The 26,708-nt window shown below is 42.6% G+C and overlaps 1 protein-coding gene across 1 annotated transcript in view; it reads right to left on the reverse strand.

The window, feature by feature from the left end:
- The window catches only part of SV2C (synaptic vesicle glycoprotein 2C), a 128,111-nt gene that overhangs the window by 25,480 nt on the left and 75,923 nt on the right, over positions 1 to 26,708 (reverse strand). Inside the window, exons 7-11 of the mRNA XM_078781858.1 lie at positions 20,508 to 20,618; positions 20,041 to 20,129; positions 15,408 to 15,572; positions 1,891 to 2,024; positions 615 to 818 (exon numbers count right to left, since the gene is read on the reverse strand). Coding sequence (XP_078637984.1) covers positions 615 to 818; positions 1,891 to 2,024; positions 15,408 to 15,572; positions 20,041 to 20,129; positions 20,508 to 20,618 — 703 coding nt within the window. The remainder of the gene's footprint in view (positions 1 to 614; positions 819 to 1,890; positions 2,025 to 15,407; positions 15,573 to 20,040; positions 20,130 to 20,507; positions 20,619 to 26,708) is intronic.

Raw genomic sequence — 26,708 nt, forward strand, 5'->3', positions numbered from 1 at the left:
GTATCATTGTGTGTGTGGTTAGGTCCCATCTGCTCGTATTCACCAGTGGATATCAAAGATGCAACTATACCTTTTGAAAAGAGTTGCCAAGCATGTTCTAAAGTGTTGCATTGATATACCAATACACGTGGCACAGCATGAGCTGCACAAGAGCACCTTCATAAATGATGCAAACCAGTTGCCACATGTTGTATTTGAATGAATCCTACTATGAATTTACAATTGATCACTGGCTTTGACACCAACACAAATTTTTATTACGGGCCCTAGGCAGATGGCCAATAGGTACGCACACTCGCCTCGAAGCTGTCTAGCCTGGGTTCGATTCCCGACCTAGCTATAAATTCTCAGCCAGGTGTTTCACAGGCAAGGTGATTCATCAATGTGTGTGCCGTCCCTCGGATTGACGTTAAACGGGTGTCCCATCTGCCAGCATACTTTGTTGGGCGTTAAAGATCCCAAAGTGTCCTTCGCAAAGAGTAAACGAGCCGTCACTGGGCACTATGGCCAAATTCCAAATTCCTACCCTATACATACAGTAGTATATGACCATGCAAAATAAAAACAGATCTTTTCGGCCTTAGAATGTCGGATTGTCTGTTCCTGACACATACCCAGCATATTGAGACGACCGATGCGATCCATCAGCAAAGCGGAGACAATGTTTCCAGGCAAGACAGCAAGTGTGCCAAGGAAAGTGACAAAGTATACCCAGTATGCGCTGTAGTCATTGCTGAAATCAATATGGCATCCTTTCTTGCTGTGCTCAAACGTGGTGTTCAGGAAGAGACAGCTGTTGAACTTGTAGTCGTACAGGTCTGAAAACATTAAACAAAGAAGAGAATCAAAAGTAACCAACATGACAACACCTTCTCACAGCCGAAGGGACCTCGCAATAAACAACACATTCTTCATTACAGCTGAGGAAATAGCACATTCCTCTAACACTGTATTATGAATACAATTAATTGTGTTGCAAAACAACGACTGCCTTTTTGCAAAAAGGGCAATTTCCCACAGGCACATTTGCAACCAAATAATCCAGGTGCTGCCACAAAGAATCAATAGGGTAACCTCACATTTTCTGTTTTCTACCATGAACGCCCCTCTCATCCCCAGTCATTTCTGGTATTGCATCCTCTGCCCCTTTCCTTCCTTTGTCCCCCGACACTCACCACACCCCCAAGTTTCTACAGGGCCCACGTTGTCTGCCAATAACCCACTTCCGGTGAAACTCCCAAATTCCAAAATCACTGCTCACCTCCACTCTTTTAGTCCGCCTTTCTCACCTGTGCAACCAACTTCCTCAACTGGTTAAATCACGTCCGTCTCTACAGAGATACAAAATGGCTGTTCACCACCAGCTAAGGTCAACCCCATCCATACCCATGATCCTTTCTGCACTCATTAACTCTCCCCAAGCACATCCCTTCCATTCCTCTTCAATTCCAGGTCATTGTGTTTCCTCTCCTCTCCCTCACTATCTTTTTAGTTGTTTTTTTTTTGTCCCAATTGTGTTTAATCGCCAGTTTTTCTCTTCTAGTTGTGTTTGAGTTTGTATCCAGGTTGTTCACCCCCTGTGTCCTTCTCACCTCCCTTTGTTCTCATTCCTCCGCATGTGCATTTGTCCTCCACGTGTCCCTCTGTCCCTCTACCCTGGTGTTGTTTTCCCCCACTATGTTCTTCTTGTTCTGTGGGTTCCAGTTCTTCCACGAGTCCCAACTGGGTATAAAAAAGATCCAATCGGGGAATTTGTACCTTGGTACATTGAATCACATGACTGCCATGAAATATAGCAGTGCTTTGATTCTGCTTACCGACTTCTGAGATTTAGAAAGACCAAAGGCCACGACATAAATGTATTCACTTAGGATAGAGAAGAAAACTTACCTGTGTTATAAAAATACGTTTCTAGGAAAGTGCAATTGCTGAAGAATGTGTTTGATGAAGTAATGTCATCAAAATCACAATATTTGAAGAGGGAATTCTCAAAGATCACGTGCTTGAACTTCATTTTGACAAACCTGCACAAAACACGACACAAAACAAAACACTTTACCTGATTCTGAGATGCATAGGCTACACCTGGCTGTTGATTTGCATTTTTTTTTCCTGTGACATAAGTATATAATGCCTATGTAGTGCATTCCCCCCAAAAAACCCAAAAGACCTAAAAGACCCCATATCACATAGGCATTTATAATTTACCAAAGTACCAACTCGCAATGGCCTCCTTTTTTGAAAACTACCATATTAACGGGAAATCTATCAATGGATACGAGCAAAAGGAACAGCTAAATTATCAACCTTTCCAATGAACTGCATACTCATTGCTGTGATGGCCTGCCTGAGATGAAACAGAATGACTACAGAGTTGGCAAAGGAATCAAACCCAGCCAGACTGGATCGTTCAAAGGCAAATGGGATACCGCTAAGTTATCGTATCAGGTTGGCAAGCAAGCAGTTGTATCAGTGAGTGTGTGGTTAGGTCCCATCTGCTCGTATTCACCAGTGGATATCAAAGATGCAACTATACCTTTTGAAAAGAGTTGCAAAGCATGTTCTAAAGTGTTGCATTGATATACCAATACACGTGGCACAGCATGAGCTCCGCAAAAGCATCTTCATAAATGATGCAAACCAGTTGCCACATGTTGTATTTGAATGAATCCTACTATAAATTTACAATTGATCACTGACTTTGACAGCCATACAAATTTTTATTACGGGCCCTAGGCAGATGGCCAGTAGGTACACACACTCGTCTCTGAGCTGTCCAGCCTGGGTTCGATTCCCGACCGAGCTATAAACTCTCAGCCAGGTGTTTCACAGGCAAGGTGATTCATCAATGTGTCATCAATACAATCCCTCGGATTGACGGTAAACGGGTGTCCCATCTGCCAGCAGTCTTTGTTGGGCGTTAAAGATCCCACAGTGTCCTTCGCAAAGAGTAAACGAGCTGTCGCTGGCACCATGGCCAAATTCCAAATTCCTACCCCATACATACAGTAGTATATGACCATGCAATATAAAAACAGATCTATTCCGCCAGAGTATGTCAGATTGTCTGTTGCAGACACATACCCAGCATATTGAGACGACTTATGCGATCCATCAGAAAAGCGGAGACAATGTTACGGGAGTAATGGCATATGAGGTCACCCATATATTATTTAATGCATTTTTTGTCAATTTTGGACATCCCAACTGCAACAACAACAACATGCATTTTAAGGCCATGTTCCCTGCCAGAGCGGGGGTTAGCCTTGCGGTCCCCATGACAATCTTCTCCATTTTGCCCTATTTTCTGCATCTCTCCTTGTTAACCCCCTTGCCCACATTTCTTCTTCCACCATCTTTAGCCAAGTCTTTCTCGGTCTTCCCCGTCCTCTACTTCCTTCTACATTAACTTCCATCACTCTTCTCAACCAGTCACTTTCATCCTTCCTCAATACATGACCAAACCATCTCAACCTGTTCCTCTTCACAGCATCAATCACAGGCAATATTCCCAGCATCTTTCGCAATTCATCATTTGTCTTCCTCTCTCTCAACGATACTCCGCACATCCATCGAACCATTCGCATTTCCACCCTTTCCAGCATTCGTTGCTGCTCTACGTTCATTACCCATGTCTCGCTCCCATAAATCATAACACTTCTCACACATGCATCATACACCTTTCCCTTCAACTTCAGCGACACTCTCCTCCTCATCAGCACGCCACTCAGTTCCCGAAACTTCTTCCATGCACATCTCACTCGAGCAACCGTTGCCGAGTCTGATCCACCTTCTCCATTCAGCATGTCTCCGAGGTAGCAAAATGTTTTCACACCTTCCAGCTTCACGCCATCTCCAAGATCCAACTCAACATTTCCTCCATCTGCAGCTCCCTCTGTGCACACCTTACATTTGAATGTAGCTGCCACACTGGTTAATGACCCTCTCAGACCACTACATTTTTGATGAACCCACTCAGCACACATTGTACATTGAATGGAGTTCACTCCGACACCCTTCCTGCACACAGCACACGGCCACTTCCCAGTTCTTTCCACCTCACCACATGCTTTACCACTTGCCATCACCTTCATCTTTCCGATATTCACCTTCAGACCTTTTGTCTCCATACATTCCTTCCACTTGTTCATCTTTTCCTTCAGTCCATCCATACTTTCCGCAATCAACACCAGATCATCTGCATACAACAACTCCCACGGTAAACCCTCCTTTACGGTCTGAGCCAGCACCTCCATCACAGCTACAAATAGTAGTGGACTTAGTACCGACCCCTGATGCACTCCCACCTTCACCTCAAACTCACCACTGTTCCCGTCCTTCGTCCTTACAGCTGTGCGTGCTCTTTTGTACATTGCCATCACTACTCTGATCAACCATTCCTCCACTCCTAACTTCCTCAATGCCCATGTCAATACTTTGCGTGGAACCCTATCGAATGCTTTCTCCAGATCAACAAACCCAAAAAACAACTTCTTCCTCTTATCCATGTACTTCTCCTGCAACTGCCTCACAATGAAAAGCGCATCTGTCGTTCCTCTTCCTGGCATAAATCCAAACTGCATTTCGTCGATCTTCACTTTCTTCCTTATCCTCCTCTCCAACACCCTTTCCAATACCTTCATTCCATGCTCCAATAACTTTATCGCTCAGTACGAGCCACACTCCAGAGGGTCACCTTTCCCCTTGTATAGAGGGACGAGGGTACTCAGTTCCCAATCCACTGGAATGCGGCCTTCTTTCACCACCAGATTACAGATCTCTGTCATTCTCTTCACACCCCAACTTCCTGCTGCCTTCAACATATCTCCCACAACTCCCGTCGGCCCTCCCGCTTTTCCACTCTTCATTGCTTTTATCGCTTCCTCAACTTCCTCCTCAGTTATCTTCTCCGCCGGTCCTAAAACTGGGTTACTCTCTATGTTGCCATCCCATTCATTCTCTGTATTCAACAGCATTTCCATATATCTTTTCCATCTTCCTTTAATTCCATCTGGGTCGACAACGATTTGTCCCACTTCATCGTTGAAGCAACGCACCCCCATCACATCACACCTCTCTTTCGCTATCTGCTTTGCAATCCTGAATACTGCTTTCTGACCCTCTTCCGAATCCAAGCGTTCTCCGAACATTTTCCTACATGCCTCCTGCGCCTTTGCTACCTCTTTCTTTGTTGCCTTCCTGGCTGCCTTATAACTTTCATGCTCTGCTGTTTCTGCTCCCGTACCCTTCGCCTTCTGCCACTCTTTGAACTTCTTCCTCTTCTCGTCAATCCTCTTTCCAACCTCAACATCCCACCACCATGTTTCCGAGTGCCTCGGTGGTCCTTTTGTCCATCCACATACCTCACCAACGGCTCCCAACAGACTCGCTTTCATTGACATCCAACCACTTTCAAGCTCAACCACATCATCCTCTACCCTACTCAGCCTCTCTTTTAATGCCTCCCTTACTGTCACCTCTTTCAACCTCCACACCTTCATTCTCGGTTGGTACTTCACCCGCCGAGCTCTCCTCGCACCTTTCACCCTTATGTCGCAGACAACCAAGTGGTGCTGTGAAACAGCCTCCTCCCCCGGGATCACCTTTGTGTCCCGGAGGTGCCCCCTATCTTGCCGACGCACCATCAGGTAGTCAACGGTTGTCGTCGACGCACCTGACGTGTATGTAACAAGCTTATTGTCCTCTTTCTGGAACTGAGTATTACAAATCAACAAATCAGCTCCATCAGCAAACTCCAAAATCCTTTCACCTTCTCCATTTCTCACACCATATCCGTAACCCCCATGAACTCCCTCAAAACCATCCATACTCCTTCCCACATGTCCATTCAGGTCTCCTCCCACCACAACAACTTCCTCATCTTTCACGTTTTCCATCAGCTTCTCTATCGCACACCAGAACTTGTCCTTCTCTTCATCGCTTCGACCAACCTGCGGAGCATATCCCGAGATGACGTTCACCAAGAGCTTTCCAATCATCATTTTCACCATCATCAACCTATTACTCACTCTAGTCACACTCACCACACTGTCTACAAACTCCTCAGAAAACAGGACACCAACACCATTCACGCCCTCCGGGCACCCTTGCCACACAAACTTGTATTTCTGTCCCTGCCTACCCTTCACCATTCTCACACCACTTCCCTTCCATCTCGTCTCTTGCACACAACATATGTCCACTCTTCTTCTGACCAATACTTCCACCACTTCTCCTGATCTCCCTGTCATTGTCCCCACATTCCATGTCCCAAACCTCAGAAACCGAGGACATCCCAACTGCAATGGTCCATAATTCTTGGCCAACCAGCCAACCAACCCCGAGACATTACAAAATGTAAGGATGTCCTCTATCCATATAAATCATAAAAAACGTTTCAAACTCGATCTTTCTTTCCTTGTTGGATTTGCCCCTTCTCTTAAGGTTGCAAAAGTTATTCCCAACTTCAAATCTGGCGATAAACTGGAATTCAGAATTATAGATCTATTCCTATTCCTGCTTTTTCTAAAATCTTCCATAAACTTTTTTTTTTTTTTTTTCCAAGTTCATTACCTCTGCCACCGAAGGTGGCCCCTGTTTTACCAGTGTCTGTCTGGTCTGTTTGTCCGTGAGCAAGATATCTCAAAAGGTTGTGGAAGGATTCAGACGAAATTTGGTTGTCAGGTTGGGTGTGTGACAAGGATGAATTGATTAGATTTTGTTGAAGATTCGAATCAGGATCCTCACACTAATTACCCTGCGCTCGCGAAGGGAAAGGCAGGGTTAAGCATTCGGGTAGATATGTACGTACGTACGTACGTGTCTGCATTTTAAAAATTCATTTTCTCGGCAACCGTTGGTCCGATTGACAGGAAATTTTCACCATAGGAGGGCCTCCTCCTGAAGAATATTATAGTGAATATTATGACGTCACAAGTCACGTGGTATGGGCGCCATCTTAGAAAAAGCAAAAACCTTTGCACCTCTATATCTCAAAAACCGCTGCACAGAAATAATTGAGACAGGTCTCATTGCAAAGAACTCTCCATGCGGAATAACATATGTGAATGATGACGTGATAGGTGACGCCGTTATGACGTCATAATTCGACAAGTAAAAAACTTTATCCGATCAGGATGAAATTTCTTAAGCATCTTCTTGGTAAAAATTGAGGCAGAAATAAAATTATAATGACGTCGTAAGTCACGTGGTTCGGACGCCATATTGTTTTGAGTGAAAAGCCTGAAAAACCACTAAAATCACATTTTCTCCAAAACGACAGAACAGGCCGAGGCCAAACATTGCAGGCAGAATCGCATACCCATGACGAACAAATAAGTCAGCGAGCATGATATCATGCGTCACATGGTTTCGGAGTCATGACGTTTTTAAGCATAAACTTTTAAAATCAAGCTCCTCCCTCATTTTTGATCCTATCGAGGGGAAACTTCACAGATGTGTTCAGCATATCAGTCTGCTAAAATGACCTTTTTGGAATTTGCGATAGGTCATGTGGTTTGGCAGATACAAATAATTAAACGAAAATATTAAAAAATTTATAACTCTTGAACCGCTTCATTGATCGACATGAAACTTTATATTGTAGTAGAGGTATTGAAGTGTAACATGTGCGCAAAATTTCAAGATGATTGGATGTACAGTCTGGAAGCTAAAAGTTGTTATTGCGTGAAGAAGAAGAGTCTTCTAGCGTGGGCATAGAATTAATTATCACACTGCACATGACGAGCAGGCAAAGTACGGAGCGACCTCACGGGGTCATTATGACCAAAAATAAAATGTCAGATTTCAGATTAGTCAATCGCTGAGGCATATTAACACATGACCAAAACAGATTTGGCGAAATTCCAAAGATTTTTGACGAAAATAGAACATTTGTGTCTGCATTTCAGTAAAGTAAAGTGTGTGCCGTGTCAGCATTTTAAAATTTGAAACGTGGCTCATTGTAAAGAACTCCATATGGGGAATAGGTGTTGTTAACAATGACGTCATTGATGTCATAATTCGACAGGGACAACGCCTAGTCTGATCAGTTTGAAATGTATTGAGCATGATCTATGCAACAATTATTTAGAGAATATAAATTTATGAGGTCATCGCTCACGTGGTCTGGCAGCCATATTGGATTAAAAAAAAAGAAACGTTCAAAAATAGAAGAGTTGGCTCACACCAAGTTGACTGCGCAGGGTAAGTATTCTATGAATACCATCTAGTTTTTTTAAAGTGTTTCTTCACCATTGAAAGATGGGGCTAAAAACGATATATAGCATGATATCTCAAAAGATTGTGGACGGATTGGGATGAAACTTTGTGGACAGGTTGAGTGTGTGACATAGAAGAATTGGTTCGATTTTGGTGAAGATCTGAATACAGAGCCGGATAGGAGAATTTTTTTTGGATTAAACTTTGTGGACAGGTTGAGTGTGTGACAAAGAAGAATTGGTTTGATTTTGGTGAAAATCCGAATACAGAGCCGGATACGAGAATTTTTTTTAATTTTCTACGTCATTCTTCACCTTTGAGAGATAGGGCCAAAACCAATATATAGGATAATATTTCAAATCGTTGTGGATGAGTTATGACAAAACTTGGGGGATGAGTTGGCTAGGTGACAAGAACAAGCGTTATGCCTAGGTCCCCCGTCGGTGAAGTGATGTGAGTTGACAAAATGGAAGACGCAAGGCGGCCATCTTGGATTTTGACTTTGCGACCCAATTTTCAATAGCGTTCTTCCGTATGCCTAGATACACCCACACACCAGATTAGAAGTTGGTACTTCGCTTATTTTTCAAGATATTCCGCTCACTAGGTTCAGACATACATGGCGGCGGCCATCTTGGATTTTGACGTGGCGACCCAATTTTCAATAGCGTTCTTCCGTATGCCTAGATACACCCACACACCAGATTAGAAGTTGGTACTTCGCTTATTTTTCAAGATATTCCGCTCACAAGGTTCAGACATACATGGCGGCGGCCATCTTGGATTTTGACGTGGCGACCCAATTTTCAATAGCGTTCTTCCGTATGCCTAGATACACCCACACACCAGATTAGAAGTTGGTACTTCGCTTATTTCTCAAGATATTCTGCTCACAAGTTTCAGACATACATGGCGTCAGACATAAAGGCGGCGGCCATCTTGGATTTTGACGTGGGTTGCACCCACACACCAAATTAGAATTCGGTCCTTCGCTTACGCACGTACGCATGCACGCCCGCCCGCACGCACGCACGGACAGACACATGGACGGAGGGGAACACCATAGTCCCCCTTCGCTCCGCGGTGCGACGGGGGACAACAAGCCGATTAGATTTTGGTTCAGATCCGAATCCAGATCCGACTCATAAATGGGATACAAAACATAAACTGTTCAGCCTGGCGGAGGATGCTCTCTGCAGAGTGCCGTTCTCGTCTCTCTCTTCAACTTTCTTTATGACCAACAGTTTGGCTTCTATTATAAATGGATGAGGTGAGTGAGTGTGTGTGTGTGTGTGTGTGTGTGTGTGTGTGTGTGTGTGTGTGTGTGTGTGTGTGTGTGTGTGTGTGTGTGTGTGTGTGGCATACTTTTTGTGTATATTAATTACATAGGTCTATTAATTATTTACGTATTACGTACTATCGAATGTACCTTTTAACTCTTTAGACTGCTGAGATCCCTTCGACATTTGAAATCCCTTTAAGACCCCTACAATCCTTAGGACCCAAAAGTTCCCAAGGACCTAAAAGTCCCCGAGGACTCAAAAGACATAGAAGACCCTCTAAGGGTTTTCTGGTCTTTCTACTGGGGGAACTTGTTGGCCAGTGTCTGTGACTTGTCGGCGCACTACAATGAACATGACAGCACTTGCAGTTCTCAAACAATAACTGTATTGAAAGTAACAGTACAGTAGCAAACGTAGGTACAATATTCACCGTTATCGGCGGCGGCCCAAATCCGCATCTGCGCGCAGTGTTCCCTTGGACGCTCACGAGTCTCCTCTGGGACTGTCCAATGAATGATCGGCCTTGGATTCCTGCTCCACCTAGAGTTGCACGAATAATCCTCTCGGCCGGCCTCCCAGTATAATCAGCGCTCAAAAGGTGTCCTCATGCTCTTCCGGAGACACAAGTATTCCGCCCGACACACAGTCCAAATGAGCATTGCTGTACTGGCAAAAGTTACACCTCCAACGTGGCTTGCAATCGTATGAGTATTGCTTTGCAAAGCTTCACTCAGAAACACACACACACCTGGTCCTCCGACCGGTTGCCCTCGCGCTCCTCGTGGACACCAGGAACCGCCGAGAGAGCAACACGCAGCAACCAGGAAACGCCGAGAGAGCAACACACGCCCACCACGTTCACCAACCAGGAAGCGCCAAGAGAGCAACACGCGCCAACCAGGAAATGCCGAGAGAGCAACACACAGCAACCAGGAAATGCCGAGAGAGCAACACGCAGCAACCAGGTAAAGCCGAGAGAGCAACCCACGCCAACCATGTTCGCAAACCACGTTCACCAACCACGTTCGCCAACCACATTTTGCCAACCAGAAAGCGCAGAGAGAGCTCGAGAGCTCGGGACCTCCGATTATTTATCAAAAAATCATCGCGACGTTATAATCACACATCATTCCTTCCCGGCACATTGGAAACACAAACACAAAGGTTCCCTCAGCCCAGAATCCAAGAATACATCTGAACTATTTTCTACCTGAACCGACAACACCGCTAAGGCAACAACCGCTGGCCCATTTCGGTGATCCACACAGTTTACAGGAACACTTTAAATAAACAATCCTCTTTAACCAACGATCAATCTACCTTATGCATAACTACATCTTATCCAGTCGTTGCTATGCCTTCATCACATTTTATCGATCGACCTTTCTCTCATGCTGACTCTATATATACCACTGTATATCTATAGTCACATTTTAACTGGCACCGATCACGTATAGCAAGAGATGCATTTTGATGCAGACCCAAAAGACCCAGAAGACCCAAAAGATTCAGAAGACCCAAAAGTCCCCAATTACCCAAAAGACCCAGAGTACCCAAAATACTCCAAGGACCCAAAAGACCCATGAGTCCGGCAGGCAGGTTTGCTACAAGGCAGTGAAGACCAATGAAAATTTGGTCCAATGGACCAATGGGTCCCCTAGTTAGATCTAAACATTCCACTGACATGGCTCTTATGAAACTTGTTGATAAACTCACCGATGCGGTTTGTTACAAAATGTCTATCCTTGCGTTTTTATTGATCTGTCCAAAAAGTCTTCGACACAATTGACAATACAATAGTATTGTTATGTTTGTGGGGGGTAGGCAATTGAATACCTTAGGCCAGGTAGGATTGTGTAAATTACCATGCTCCGGATGTCGTGTAGCCACTTCCTGTAACTAAGTAGGGCCGGATGTTCAGATTAAGTGTGACGTGTGGCCATACGGAGGATGGCTCTTGTGCTATGTAGCTTAGGGGTTAAGGGTAAATCCCCTGGGTGTAAATGACCTCTGTGATTTTTCCCTTGTTCCTTATGACACTACAATACACACACTACCAGCCAATCGATCAGCGCGTAATTAATAACCACCATATTAAAGTAACCGGGACCAGGACATTCAAATACTGCTGGCCCGCCAGCCAAATCATCACAACACCAAGCAGACAGGTCTGTGAGGCCCCACCCCGAAAGGTGATGATTGGTCAGGGCGATGGAGCGATGAGATGGCACTCGCTGATTGCAGCGTGCGCGGATGTCATCATGGAATGTACGAGACCGAGGGTAAAAAGGACATGTTCCGGCATTTTCCTGCTCTGGCTTTGTGGATGTGGTCGCAAGCGGTCACAGTTCGTGCTCTCTCTCTTGCGTTGGAACATTCATTGCGGGCAGACGCATCTTTCTCTTGGTCAGGACGATTGGTGCGAGTGGACACATTCTTTCTTCTCTCGTGCTCTTGCGCTGGGTTTGATTACGAACGGACGCCCTCTTGCTCATGCTCACTCTGTTCCTGGCTGTGTGGAGGAGCAGACGCATCCTTTCTCTGGTTCGTTGGTGCTGGCTTTGTGATGGCTGTGTGTGCCCAAAAGACCTCAGTGCTTTGTGGAGCGTGGGACGAGGACGGAGCGAGGGCCTGCTCGCTTCACGTTCACAGTTGGCGGGTGAAAGGACTTCGCGCCAAGGTGTGTGTCTTCCCGTGCAGGGATGTGGGAACTTCGACGGCCCCAGACGGTCAAGGGGACCAGAGCTGAGTACCGGCTAACATTCATTACACCAACATTTATTATTTTTCATTTATTTATCCCCTTGTGTTGTTTTACGAGTCCATGTGGGGGCGCTCCATTTAGGATTTTAGTTTTACTGTGCATTTCTTGTCCCTGGCATTTATTTTTTATTAAACCTGTTTATTTGTTGCATTTTAAATCCGTGTCGGTCTTGCTTGATTATCGTGGTTCGAGGACGCTGCAGTGGAATCCGTGCAGGTAATCGCTAACTGCCCTCAACCCCCTGCGCGTATTAACACTGCCATAGTTGGATTGAACGCCTCAGAGAGTAAAGCTCGATCAGTCATTTGTCCAAGGCCGGTTTTTATCGGCACGGACACGACAGTATTATCTTATCCAAGCTTGAATTTTATGGTATCAGGGTTATTGCTGCGCAATGGTTCGATTCGTATCTCAGTAACCATCAAGTCACAACGGTAACAATTCACTGTATTACTTGCAGAGTATGCCACAATTAAATACTCCAATTCAAATTACGATTCCTTCATCAATACTTTAAACTCCGAACTAAAAAAGGTCTCCTCCTGGATCAAAGCCAACAAACCTTCTTTAAAACATAATTTAAAACGTAAACACTCTTTCTCAATTCAAATAAATCCCATAAGAACATGAATCTTATTATTTTTGAGATATCGTGCTCTATATTGTGTTACGTGTTCCTCCCCAACCTCCTGGTCTCGGTATACCTCCGAACCCCGGGAGGGGCCACGGCAGAAAAGTATATTATTCCGTGTCGAAATCAATTAGGAAACCACACCAATGGTTATGAACAAACCAATAATAAATTATAAATCACACAGGAATAACATTACCACAAATGACAATTAAGAGTGCACTCTCTATTCCATCAGCTAGCATGCATAAGGTAACTCACAGGGTTCCATGTGAGTGGAAAGAACCTTCCCCAATGTCTCTATATTCCCGTCTTCGAGCTCAGAGTTGGTCCCCTCCAGTGATCAACGGGACGATGTCGACTCTAAACCAGAATCTCGTTCCAAGGGCAGGCACAGACACGCCGCCCAAAACGGCACCAAGGCGCACGCGGCCCAAAGCAGAGAAAAGGGTCACGTGGTTAAAGTGGCACAAAGGCGCACTCACGGCGACTGGGAAATCCAAAGGCCCCCCGCCCCCTCCAGGTACGAACTTTCACTGTTCACGGTCGGCGAGCCACAAAGTAATCGTCAGAAGCCTCGGTGCACACACACACCACAGATACGTCTGAACGCGGTGGAAATGGTTGACAAAGCAAGGAAAGTTTGCTCGACGCGCAAAGCGCACGAGTCAAAATGGCAGACGGCTCGTACTTGAGACGTAATCACACGACGATGGTTCCTGCGAATCGAACGCCACCCTGACATGCAGGGTTGATCAGTCACAGCGATAACAACTCTATCGCGGAATCCCTTTCCAGGAAACCCAAAGTTCACTCATGTCTCTTGCTCGACAACAGTCCATCCAGAACGCAAAGCAACCAGCTTCTTCTCCGACTTTTCTCACCGCCTACTCCTCTTTGCCTCGTCGTTTTCCGGTGCACGATTTCCTGTATCATTTTAAGTTAACCTTTTTAACTTTAGATAGCTGTTCCTGAATAATAAACCGTTTGCGAAAATAATAAATACATAATATCAGCAACATGTCAAGTGGGTGAAAACAACAACAGCGGAAGTGATGAATCCGTAACAATTGGTTTAGCCCTATCACTCAATGGTGAGGAATCACTTAAAATTCTCAGATACAGATCCGGATCTACACCAAAATCTAATCATTTTGGCCTTGACACCTCCCCAACCTCTCCACCAAATTTCGTCTGAATCCGTCCACAACTTTCTGAGATATTTTTTGTTTGTTTGTTTGTCTGTGAACAGTATACAGTATACAGTTTACAGTAGTACAGTTTACAGTAAACAGTTTGTGAACAGTATACGATACTTGTGAAATCCCTAAAATAAGGTGTTGACCATTGGCCTATGTTGACCTCAAAAATAAATGGTGGTTGAATTCAGTGATCCGATATGCAAATCCTCTTCAAATTTCAAGTAAATCAGATGAAAATTGCCAATTTAAGAAATTTGGCCAATGTTGACCTTTTCACCTTTAGACCTCAAAAATAATTGGCGGTTGTATTCAGTGATGTAATATGCAAATCCTGCTAAAATTTCAAGTCAATCGGATGAAAATGGAAGATTTTATAAACTGCACCTAAGTTGTTGGTGACATACAGACAGACAAACTGCACGTTTGGCCTATGTTGACCTTTTGGCCAAAGTTGACCTCAAAAATAATTGGTGGTTGAATTCAGTGACCTGGATATACAAACCGCCTTCAAATGTCAAGTCAATCGGATAAAAATGGAAGATTTTAGAAACTGCACCTAAGTTGTTGGTGACATACAGACAGACAAACTGCACCTTTGGCCTATGTTGACCTTTTGGCCAAAGTTGACCTCAAAAATAATTGGTGGTTGAATTCAGTGACCTGGATATACAAACCGCCTTCTAATGTCTCGTCAATCGGATAAAAATGGAAGATTTTAGAAACTGCACCTAAGTTGTTGGTGACATAGAGACAGACAAACTGCACCTTCGGCCTATGTTGACCTTTTGGCCAAAGTTGACCTCAAAAATAATTGGTGGTTGAATTCAGTGACCTGGATATACAAACCCCCTTCAAATTTCAAGTCAATCGGATGGAAATTGAGGATTTTAGAAATATGACAAAGTTGTTGACCTTTGGCCTATGTTGACCTTTTGAATTTTAGATCTCAAAATCATTAGGCTTCTTCCTTATGGCCAACTCTACCATTTGGTGAAGTTTCGTAAAGATCGGTATAAAATTGTGACCTGTAGGCAATTGACATACAAACAGACAGACAGACAGACAGAATAACGCGCAAGACCAACCAATATACTTGAAAAAGATTTGATTTCGAAATCGAAATCGGTTTCGAAATCTTCGATTTTTCAAAACGGAAAAAATCTTCGAAATGGAATTTTGCAAGTAACAAACAGACAGGGGTGAAAGCATAACTTCCATCCACCTCCATTGGCAGAGGTAAAAATCCAACTTGTAAATCCATACCTCTCATGTACTGTATGCATTTGCCATTATACCTGAGGACATACCTGCCGTTTATGTATTTGCCATTGTTGTGAACTTGATTCTCCAAAGTGAAGTTGAAGTAGAAATTTTCCACCGTTTCCCCATCAAACTGGATCACTCTGGATGCATAATCCTCGGCTTGTAGCTGTTTTATCACCTCCGGAAACCAGACACTCAAGCCAAAGTATCTGCCAATCGAATCAGACCAACAATGCAAACATCATGGGGTAAAAGGTTGTATAAACTTGACAAAAACAGCAGTGTACGTTGTTTTTAGAGTGGAGCTTATAAATGAGGATCAGTATATTGTGAGAAAAGGGGTAGCAGTTATATTATAAGCTGGCACTATATGTTACACTGTAGAAATAAGTCCATGGGATTAAGACCGCTTGCAATTCCTCAGCAATCTTTAGGTAACCAGCCACACACTTCATTAATCAAGGGGATGATTTGTTCACGTGGCAGTGCTGGCAGCACTATGTCGGTTAACTCATAACCTCCAGCAAACCTGAGATGATGTGACAATTAATCTGGATCATCATGTCTTAAAGGTGTATCTCATAACATCCAAATAAATATAATATATGGTGATAGCAAACATAAAAAGGTTGGTCATAACCCTCATAAAGTTCCTGGGTAATTTAATATGATGAAAGAAATGTGATGCTTGCTCCATGAATTTGGCACACTGGAATGCCACACACTGGAATGCCCCCATTTTGAAACGTGTCCATAAATATTTGAGGCTGAAAATCAGGCAACAAATGCACCATTGCTCAATGAGCAGATGGTCGGCCAGCCGCTTCGTGTAGCATTGGCCCAAACATTTCTTCAAATGACTCCACATGAATATATGAAAGATTGGGACTATAGAAGAAGAAGTAGTAGTAGTAGTAGTAGTAGTAGTAGTAGTAGTAGTAGTAGTAGTAGTAGTAGTAGTAGTAGTAGTAGTATTGTTGTTGTTGTTGAGTCCTAATTAGCCCGTCCCCCCCTGCTCAGCAGGAGACGTAGTTTTGCAATCCCTTCTCTGTGTGCATCTGTGTCTGTCTGTCCAGTCCATAACTTTTTTTAACATTGATTATAATTTGTCATCAAATTTTCAACAAACCTTTATTATGAGAATAAGTAGAAAATAATTTTAAAAATTGGGTAAAAATGTAAAAAGGCAAAGCCACAGTAACTACAAATAGCCCTTATGAGCCACGCCACAGCACGAGACGGCCCAGTTTTTAAAAAATCGCTTGTGTGCTTCTTTATTTATTTACCATTGAACTTCATTGTGTCTGTCCAGACCATGACATTTTTCCTAATTGAGCTTTTCTAATTAAATCTTCAGCAAACCTTTATTATTATTATTATTATTATTATTATTATTATGAGAATACGGAGAACACAAATGAATAATATGTACCATTTTTTGTCAAGTGTCATATTTGTCAAGTTTAGTTCGAGTGGAAAGCGGACATGGATGGGCTTTTCATTTTGAGATGCTTTCTAGTTTGGCATTCTGACACATGCCACAGACATTACCAATAGATAGATGTGCACATTATGAACTTCTTGTTCCACAAAATCTCTTTGCACATGTTCAGGCCCTGGGATACTATCCATCACGTCACAGCACACCACAATAATAAAAGACTTTGATGGTATTCTATTGAAATTTTCCCTCTCTCTCTCTCTATTTGTCCACCCTCTCTCTTACTGTCTCCCCCTCCTGCTCCAACTTTCATGAACTCTACAGGGAAAAAAATTAATATGGAACTTTTAATTATATTAGCCATCGAATTTAATAGCAGGCACTTTAAATTTGAATTACATTATCTCTGAAAAAAAATGAAACAACCAATTTGAGACTGGACTAATGAAAGAATGTTTGCCGTAATGAAAGATATTGAAATCAAGTCTAACCTCGAATGAAATGAAATCCACCATATTGTTAAATTTATTCTCTTTATATTTCTTTCCTTACTTGTACAGGCAAGTAATTAAAATAATCTATACCATCACTGCTGCTTTCTTGGTGATAGACTCCCTTGGTGCACAATTCTGCCTCATACTCGCCAAATGTAAACGCTTGCATCGGTTGATCTTTTCACAGCTGCAACTGGGCTAACATGATAGCTTCGAGGTAGTGTACTCACCCTTTGGGTTGTATAAGCCTGGGTTTGATTCCCAGCCAGACTATAAATTATCACCATGGTGCTTCGCAGGTAGAGTGTTCCATCAACGGCTATGCAGTCTTTCGAAGGAGACTTTAAGCTCTTGCTGGTGAACATTAAAGATCGCAGAGTAACTTTCTAAAAGGAATAGGCCCGTGTGTACTGATTCCAGGACAAATTCCGTATTCCTTAGCCTATGAGACAATACAAAAAATTATAGACGGATTTGAACGAACCTTGATGGACATACTCGGTGTGTGTGATTAGATTTTGTTGAGGATCCGGATCTGGATACGATAATGTTTTAAGTGATTCCTCACAATTAAAAGATGAAGCCAAAAGAGATATAATAGCACAGTATCACAAAAAGTTGTGGACGAGTTATGACAAAACGAAGTGGAAGAGATGGATAGGTGACAAGAAAAAGCTGATTTGATTTTGGTTCAGGTCCGGATGCAGATCTGGCCTATAAGTGGGATACAAAACTTAGACTGTTTTGCCTGGCAGAGATATGCACTCTGCCGAGTGTCATTCCGGTTTTAACGACAATTACTCTTGTGGTCCATGAAATGATGTGCATTATTTTATACTCTATTACGAAATGTGAAAGACCTGATTAACCCACTGAGTGTATAATAATGCAGGGAATTGGAATTTATGAAGCACACATACGAGGTCCAACAATAAAGTTCCAGGATTAAAGCAATAGAAAATTTTATTGTAAACATACCAATTATGTTTGGTGGTCACCTTCAAAGTAATCTCCCTGGGAGTCTATATATGCTTGCCAATGTTGCTGCCATACTTCAAAGCACCCTTAGAAGTCGTTTTTTGAATAACCCATTTAGCTCATTGGTCATGGATCTCTTCTATTGATGCAAAATGAGTTACTTCAATTGGAATTCTGGATATCGGTCAGATCGGACCAATTGTCTTTGTAGTATTGGTAAACGATGCCTTTAATTACATGTCTCCTGCTTTAATGCCTGTCCTGCTGCGAATGAGAGAACAAAGAGTGTGGAACTGCAAATATCATGAAATGCTAGGTCTGTGTAAACATCTAGCCTGTTGAAATTTATATACAGCTGTCTGGCCCGTATATAGCCTGGTGTTGGCTTAGCGGTTAGGGTGCCGGCTTGGGATCCTAGGAGCCTGAGTTTGAATCCCGGTCGACCACTGAATTAACGCCAGGGGGATTGACTCAGCCTGTCATCCTTCCGAGGTCAGCAAAATTGCAAAAAAGCACACGCTTACTGGGATGAATGTGCCGCTGTGTGCCCCGGTTCAGAATAGGTACACCTTATCCCTGCGTGTCGTAAGAGGCGACTAAAGGGTTGGCGTCAGGAAGGGCAGCCGGCCATAGAAACATTGCCTCAAAAAGGGAACCATGATGATTGTCATGGGGCCCACAAGGCTAACCCCCGCTCTCGCAGGGAAAATGGCCTTAAAAAAGGGAATTTTTTTTTTGCCTGGCCCGTATAGTGATGATTGCCTGCCAAGGATAACCGTGCTTGACTGGTGCAAATCATTCAAAGATGGACGTTTAAGGTGTACAAAAAAGCATGTCCTGCAAGTCCGGTCAGCTCGCCCAACAGCGCAAGCATCAAGCGAATTGAAGATCTCACTTTTGACCGAAGAGTTCCCCACCCCTATAATCTCAATTCAGAAGTGAACATTATTGTTGGCATTGTTAAGTCTATCATTAAGGAAAGCAAATTATAGTTGTAAACAAACGTCCAGGTCAAATTTTAAGCCTGACCCTCATATCTTGATCAACGAAAGTTCTCCCGAATTGCATTTTGTAGTGACTCTTCTTGGGTTAGTTGTCTTTCAAAAACCGTTTTCATACAAACCAAGTAACCAACACTTCCTTGGATCTTTGTTAGGGCATAAAACAATTTCCTAATTAGAGGCCAGCTTCTGACATTTTAATAATGTATTCACTCACAGTTGAAAATAAAGAAAAGAGCCTGGAAAGTTGAAAAGAGCCTGGTGTTGGCTTCGCGGTTAGGGTGCCGGCTTGGGATCCTAGGATCCTGTGTTCGAATCCCGGTCAATTGCTGAATTAACGCCAGGGGGTTGACTCAGCCTGTCATCCTTCCGAGGTCGGCAAATTGAGTACCAGTTCACTGGTAATTCCCTGTGTGTCGCAAGAGGTGACCAACAGGGTTGGCGGCAGGAAGGGCATCCGGCCATAAAACATTGCTTCAAAAATGGGACCACGGTGCCCAAAAAAGGCCAACCCCTGCTCTGCGGGGAAAAATGGCCTCTAAAGGTGGGGGGGGGGGGGGTTTCACAGTTGAAAAGAAGGTGTTTCTCCTCTTTGGATTGCCTTTGGAAGTGACAGAAGTCACTTTAAAGTCTGTTGAGTCCATTACTCTAGCTAGTATTGCTTTAATATCTTGAATATATAGATACAGATATACATCTTCTCTTATCCCACGATATTTAATCCTCAGCTTGTTCCAGGAATGCAAGTGTGACAGCAACTTACCCAAAGGCCAGTGTGAACCATATCACCATCAGCATTGTGGTTGTTTTTTTCAGGGGGCCTTGAATGCATGATAAAAATGTAATCCAAATCTGTATGTGATTGGAGGGGGTTGGGAGAAATCAGGTCAATATTTAGATATCTAACATATCCTAACAATCATCTACTTCCTTATGTCTCAAATGCACCTCTGCATGCATATGTAGACGACCACTTATGGCATAAAAATGCACTAAACGTGTTTATGTAAGTTATGACGGTATAAGCTGCAAGATCTCCACCACAGTAAGAAATAAATCAAACAAAACGAAGGCATTGGTATATGTGCCATGTAGAAAGTTACAGACGGCAAGCAAACAAGTTTGTTCACTCGAAAGAGCCAATACTTTAGCATTCGAAAATGGATAGACAAACACAGACAGACAAACTAATTAACATATAAAGTATAGGTAATCAGTGGTAACTTATACCGAGCGTAGCATTGATGTAATGCGGAATATCCAACGGTGGTACCATGTTCTGGTGTCTGCCTGGACCTCAGGCATATTTCCTTCCTGTTTCAGTGTCTTTATCTGGGTCACCTGCACACCGAGCAACAGAAACAGGATAAGTGTAATTGATAACATAAAAGCTGCCTTGCCAGTTTACTCTTGGCACACAATCCAATGAATTCAGATTTTTTTTTTGGTATATAAGATCGAGGCTCGTGTAAGAGCTAAAGGTCACAGATGCAAACCTAAGGCCTAGAATTTTGGCCTAAGGCCTCATAGCAAGCCTAAGGGAACTTAAGGGAGATTGCAAGCCGAAGGCCTCATAGCTGTACTACCAAAGGCAGTTTTAACAGCAAAATACAAATTCCAACAGCACAAATCCAGTTACCCAACAGGTATCCCTGGTATACAGATACAGTTGCCAGCATTGGCTTATTTTTTATTTTAAGGAGATATAAGCTCATAGTGGAGCTCAACAATGGCAACAGCCATTGATCAGCTCAACTAGATCACCTCCAAGGAAGCACAATGTGTCAGCCAAAAATGAGGATTTAAGAAATTTCACCTAAGATGTTGACCTTTTGGCCCATGGTGACTTCAAAAATAAATGCTGGTTGAATTCAGTGACCTGGTATGCAAATCTTTTTCAAATTTCAAGTCAATCAGATGAAAATTGATGATTTTAGAAATTTCACCTGAAGTTGTTTACCTGTGGCCGATATTGACATTCTGACCTCAAAATCAATAGGCTTCTTGCTTATGACCAACTCTACTGTTTGATTAAGTTTTGTGAAGATCGGTTTAAAATTGTGACCTACAGTCACGTGAAAAAGTAAGTACACCCCATGTAAAGTTTTGACTTTTTCAACATATTTCAACATACAGCTATTTGATCTTCATTTCAACAATGTTGATAGATAAAGGTGATATAATATAACAAATATCATGAAACATTTACATTTTGTAGTCCGTTGTATAATTTAAATAAACATAAATGCAAATTTCGCATGTGGAAAAAGTAAGTACACCCCTACGCCCTACATCGTTACAGAGGATCTTGGAGGACCCTGTCTTATTTAAACCTCAGACATTTCGTTTTGTTTGCTCTTTGTTGTTGAAGTATGTGGCGTCACCATGCCGAGATCAAAAGAGCTCTCTGAGGCCTTCAGAAAGAAGGTTATAGATGCCTATGGGAAGGGATTTAAAAAGATCTCCAAACAATTTGAAATCAATCACTCGACTGTCCGGAAGATCATCTAAAAGTGGAGAAGATTCCAAACAACTGCCAACTTGTTCAGGCCAGGCTGCCCCAGCAAGTTCAGCCCAAGAGCAGACCGCAAGATGCTGAAAGAAGTCTCTAAGAACCCCGGAATGTCATCACGGGACCTACAGGTAGCTCTTGCCACTGTTGATGTCAAAGTGCACGAGTCTACCATTAGAAAGAGGCTGCAAAATTTGATCTACATGGGAGGTGTGCCAGGAGGAAACCTTTGTTGTCCAGAAAGAACATCAGGGCAAGACTAAAGTTTGCCAATGAACACCTACGCAAAGACCAGCACTTCTGGAACAATGTGCTCTGGACAGACGAGTCAAAGGTAGAGATATTTGGCCACAGTACCAGAAGACATGTTTGGCGAAAACCAAAGACAGCATTTGACCACAAGAACCTGATACCAACTGTAAAGCATGGTGGTGGAAATATTATGGTTTGGGGAGGCTTTGCTGCATCAGGGCCTGGCCAGCTCACCATCATAGAATCCACGATGAATTCTCATTGTACCAGAGGGTGCATGAGGATAATGTGAGGCCATCTGTCGGAAAGTTGAAGCTCAACCGAAGGTGGACCTTGCAACATGACAATGACCCTAAACATACCAGTAAATCCACCAAGGAATGGCTGAAAAAAAGAAATGGAGGGTTCTGGAATGGCCAAGTCAAAGCCCGGATCTAAATCCCATCGAGATGTTGTGGGGGGATTTGAAACGAGCTGTGCATGCAAGAAACCCCTCAAACATTGCACAGCTGAAAGAATTCTGCATGGTGGAGTGGGCCAAAATTTCTCCCAGTCGATGTCAGAGACTGGTAGACAGTTATAAGAAACGCCTACTTGAGGTTGTTTCTGCCAAAGGGGGCAATACCACCTATTAGAGCCAAGGGTGTACTTACTTTTTCCACATGCGAAATTTGCATTTATATTTATTTAAATTATACAATGGACTACAAAATGTAAATGTTTCATGATATTTGTTATATTATATCACCTTTATCTGTCAATATGGTTGAAATGAAGATCAAATAGCTGTATGTTGAAATATGTTGAAAAAGTCAAAACTTTACATGGGGTGTACTTACTTTTTCACGTGACTGTATATGCGATTTACATGCAGTCACCCATTCAAGAAATATGTCGTGCAGAGCATGATAATTGCAAAATCCCTGAAACAAATTTGACCCTAAAAATAATTGGCGTTTGAATTCAAATACAAAATATCGACAATCCTGTTCAAATGTCAAGTCAATCAGATGAAAATTGAAGATTTTAGAAATTCCACCTAACTTGTTGACCTCTTGGCCGACATTGACCTCAAACATAATTGGTGGTTGAATTCAGTGAGCTGATAATGCAAATCCTGTCCAAATTTCAAGTCAATCAGATGAAAATTGACAATTTTAGAAATTTGGCCTATGTCGACCTTTTGGCCAATGTTTACCTCAAAAATAAATGGTGGTTGAATTTAGTGACCTGATGTGCAAATCCTCTTCAAATTCATTCAGGTTAATTGGATGAAAATTGAGGATTTTGGAAATTTGACCTAAGTTGTTGACCTTTTGACCTAAAAAACCAATAGGCATCTTGCTTATGACCCACTATGACCACTATTTAAAATAAATAAAAAATTGACCTTGAGTTGAGCTTTGACCTCAAAAATAGTTGGTTTCCCTATTCAGTGATGCACTATGCAATTGTTCTTTAATTTCTAGGTTAATCGGATGAAAATTGACGATTTTTCAGATGAAAATAAATGATTCTAGAAGTTTGACCTTGAGTTTAGCTTTGACCTTTTGACTTCAAAAATAGTTGGTTTCCCAATTCAGTAACCTAATATGCAAATCCTGTTCAACTTTCAAGTCAGTCGGATGAAAAATGACGATTTTAGATATTTAACCTCAAGATGACCTTTGACCTTTGATCTCACAATCAACAGGCTTCTCAGTTGTGCCTACCTCTATAGCTTGGTGTAGTTTCATGACAATCAGTTTCGAATTGTCCAGAGAGAAGGCCCTGATCTCATGTCTGATAATAAGGGCATCCATCCATTGTTGGGTGAGTAGAAGCAGCATGTCCAAAGTGGAGTGACCTGGTCTGCATCCAAATTGGTGATGATGGATTACATGCACTTGCCCTTGCTGATGATTGGAAGTAAGATGATAGGTCTGTAGTTAAGGGGATCAGTTTTTGCACCTTTTTATGTAATGCAGTGACGTTTGTGGATTTCCAAGCAGAAGAAAGATGACCTAGCACAAATGACAGGGTGAAAAGGGCAGAGAGAGGAAGTGCAAGAGCAGCAGAGCAGGTTTTTAAGAAACTGAGCTGATACCATCCCATTCCAGTAGCAGAGTCACAGTTGAGGGTTGAGAGAACTTTCTCCACCTTCTCAGGTGCAAAAGACACAGGCTCCATGAGCAGTTGGGTACAACAGAGAAGGTTGGGTACCGAGAGTGAGGAGTTGATGACACAAGATTTGGAAGCAAACACAGATTTGAGGCATTCGGCCTTCTCACGATCAGAGACAGCTGTGGTGCCATTTGAAGAGAGGGAAGAGATGGAAGGAGAGTATACTCCAGAGAGAGACTTAACAAGGCACCACCAGATACCAGTCTTACAGAGAGATGGCTGCTTGCAGTCACTGCCAATATCCTTGACTGAAATGTCAGATTCATCGTCGTTGAGACAGCTCTTTGTCAATAGCCAGACAGATGTTGACTTTCAGAACCATATGATCAGATGAACCAATTGGAGCAGAGGAAGAGCAAGAGAAATTTGTGGAACAGATAGTCATCGCCAAGTCCAGAAGGGTAGATTTACCATTGGGAGAAATAACTGGTTGGAAAGTTCACTTATTGAGTCAGTCCCATGGAGTCACAGAAGCCGTTTACTAAAGTGTCATGGGTGGTGAGAGAGGTACCAACACCCAGCCAAATTGCATGGTGACAATTGAATTTGCCACATATGAGGAAGAGAGAGTTGGGTTGAGTGGTTAAAAGTTGGTCCATGTTGTCTGAGATAGATGTAGATGACGTCACTGTTTGGAGGGTGGTACAATACCCAGATGAACAAGAGGTGGGAGAGGAGGGGAAGCCACTGCCAGAGGTGCTCCTGGGGGATGGGAGTTGTCAGGTCAGAACAAGGACAGTGGGAAATTGAGTTATTGATGTAAAGTGCAACTCTGCCGCTGGGGCGTTATTCAGGCCTATCAAGGCCTTTATGTAAAGTGCAACTCAGCCACCGGGGCATAGTTCCGCACAGTCTTTGCATCATCCTGTTGGACTTACAAATTATTTGTACTTTTAGATATTCTACATAAACCTCTATCTTTTCTACATAAACCTAAAATTACTAAATTTTAGCTCCCCAGTTAAGTGCATTTCTGATATTTGGATTTCCTTATTCATTATATAAAGAACCATGGTGGACAGGCGACTGTGTTATCAAAGGGCTTTTCTCTTGAAAACATACCATCAACAGAGCACTGGCTGCGTAAATGGTGGAGGCCCAATGGCCAAAGCACAGCAGAGGAAACAGAGTATACAATGAAATCATTCAGTGAAAAAAGATATCTAGACACAGAAGTGCATTATTTTCATCAATGGCAAATCACCTTAAGGCTTCGGGTATGCACAATAGGAATGAGGACAGACATAAAATATAAGAGGCAGTCAACCAGATAGAAGTGATTTGGTAGATATAAGCTGGTAAAGGAAACACAGTAAATTAAGGATCTTCATTTCTTGGAAAAATGTGAAAAGCAAAAGAAAACTGTTTCTTTCATGTCTAAAACAACAGGGATGAGGGAAACAGCAGCAAATCCAAACAGGCAGGCAATAAATTGAAGTGGAGAGGGATGACAATTGAGGCCGTAGAACAGTGCCATTGTTTTTATGGAAGGATGTTCAAATTCTCGGAAAAAGGAAGCAAAACAAAGAATAACTTTTTAAAGCATCATAAAACTGATGATACTTAATATGCTGCGTAGCAACACTGACACACTGCTTGTTGAGATCAAATGAGGTTTTGGAGGTGCTTGTTTGTGCAGGAAGGACCTTGGGTCAATGTTTATGTACGCCGGATGCCTTAAACGTTTGATGCAAAACATTAAAGCATTGGCAAAGGTGAAAAAAGAACAATATGGACAGACACTGGCTATAAATACAAAACCTTTCTTCAAAATATCAAAATAGTTATAATTACAATCAAATATACTTCCTAGTGAAGAAGAGTGGTGTGGGTGGGAGATGGAGGGTTGGTGTTAGAGGGGGGTGGAGAGAAATAGAGTCTGCAGTTAATGAATGAAGCTGGAAGAACCTGTCTATACAGAAAGATGCAACAAGATTCCCTGGTAGGAAAGGTGGGGCAAGATTCCCATCGCCTACCTACAGCCGTGGCTAAAAATATTTGCACCCTTGTACTTTTTTCAAATAATTCACCACTTCTTCTAGAAAATTGTTGAAATCCAAAATTCGTTTGGTATCCACATATGTATTTCTTTAGTTTTCAGTGGAGCAAAACAAAAATATCTGAAAAAAATACGAAATCTTAGCTTATTCCACACAGAAATCCTAAAATGGCCCGGACAATATTATTGGCACCTTTTAGAAGTTGTTAGAAATAATTAGATTTCAAGCAGGTGATTCTCCTTTACTTTGGAATTGAACTCACCCGTGGTGAGTTGCAGGTGCCTGCAATATATAAAAATCACTCATTGAACCAGTTGAGTATGGAATAATTAAAAGGAGAAAATTAGTCATTTTGCTGTTTTGTGTCACTGTGAGCATGTAGAAAAGAAAGAAAACCAGAGAATTGTCTGAGGAGGTCAGACACAAGATTGTAGCCAAGCATGGACAATCTCAAAGCTACAAGTCCATCTCTAGAGACCTTGATGTTCCTGTGTCCACCGTTAA

This window comes from Myxine glutinosa, chromosome 7 (genome assembly GCF_964187855.1).
Source record: "Myxine glutinosa chromosome 7, kmMyxGlut1.1, whole genome shotgun sequence".
Taxonomy (NCBI): domain Eukaryota; kingdom Metazoa; phylum Chordata; class Myxini; order Myxiniformes; family Myxinidae; genus Myxine; species Myxine glutinosa.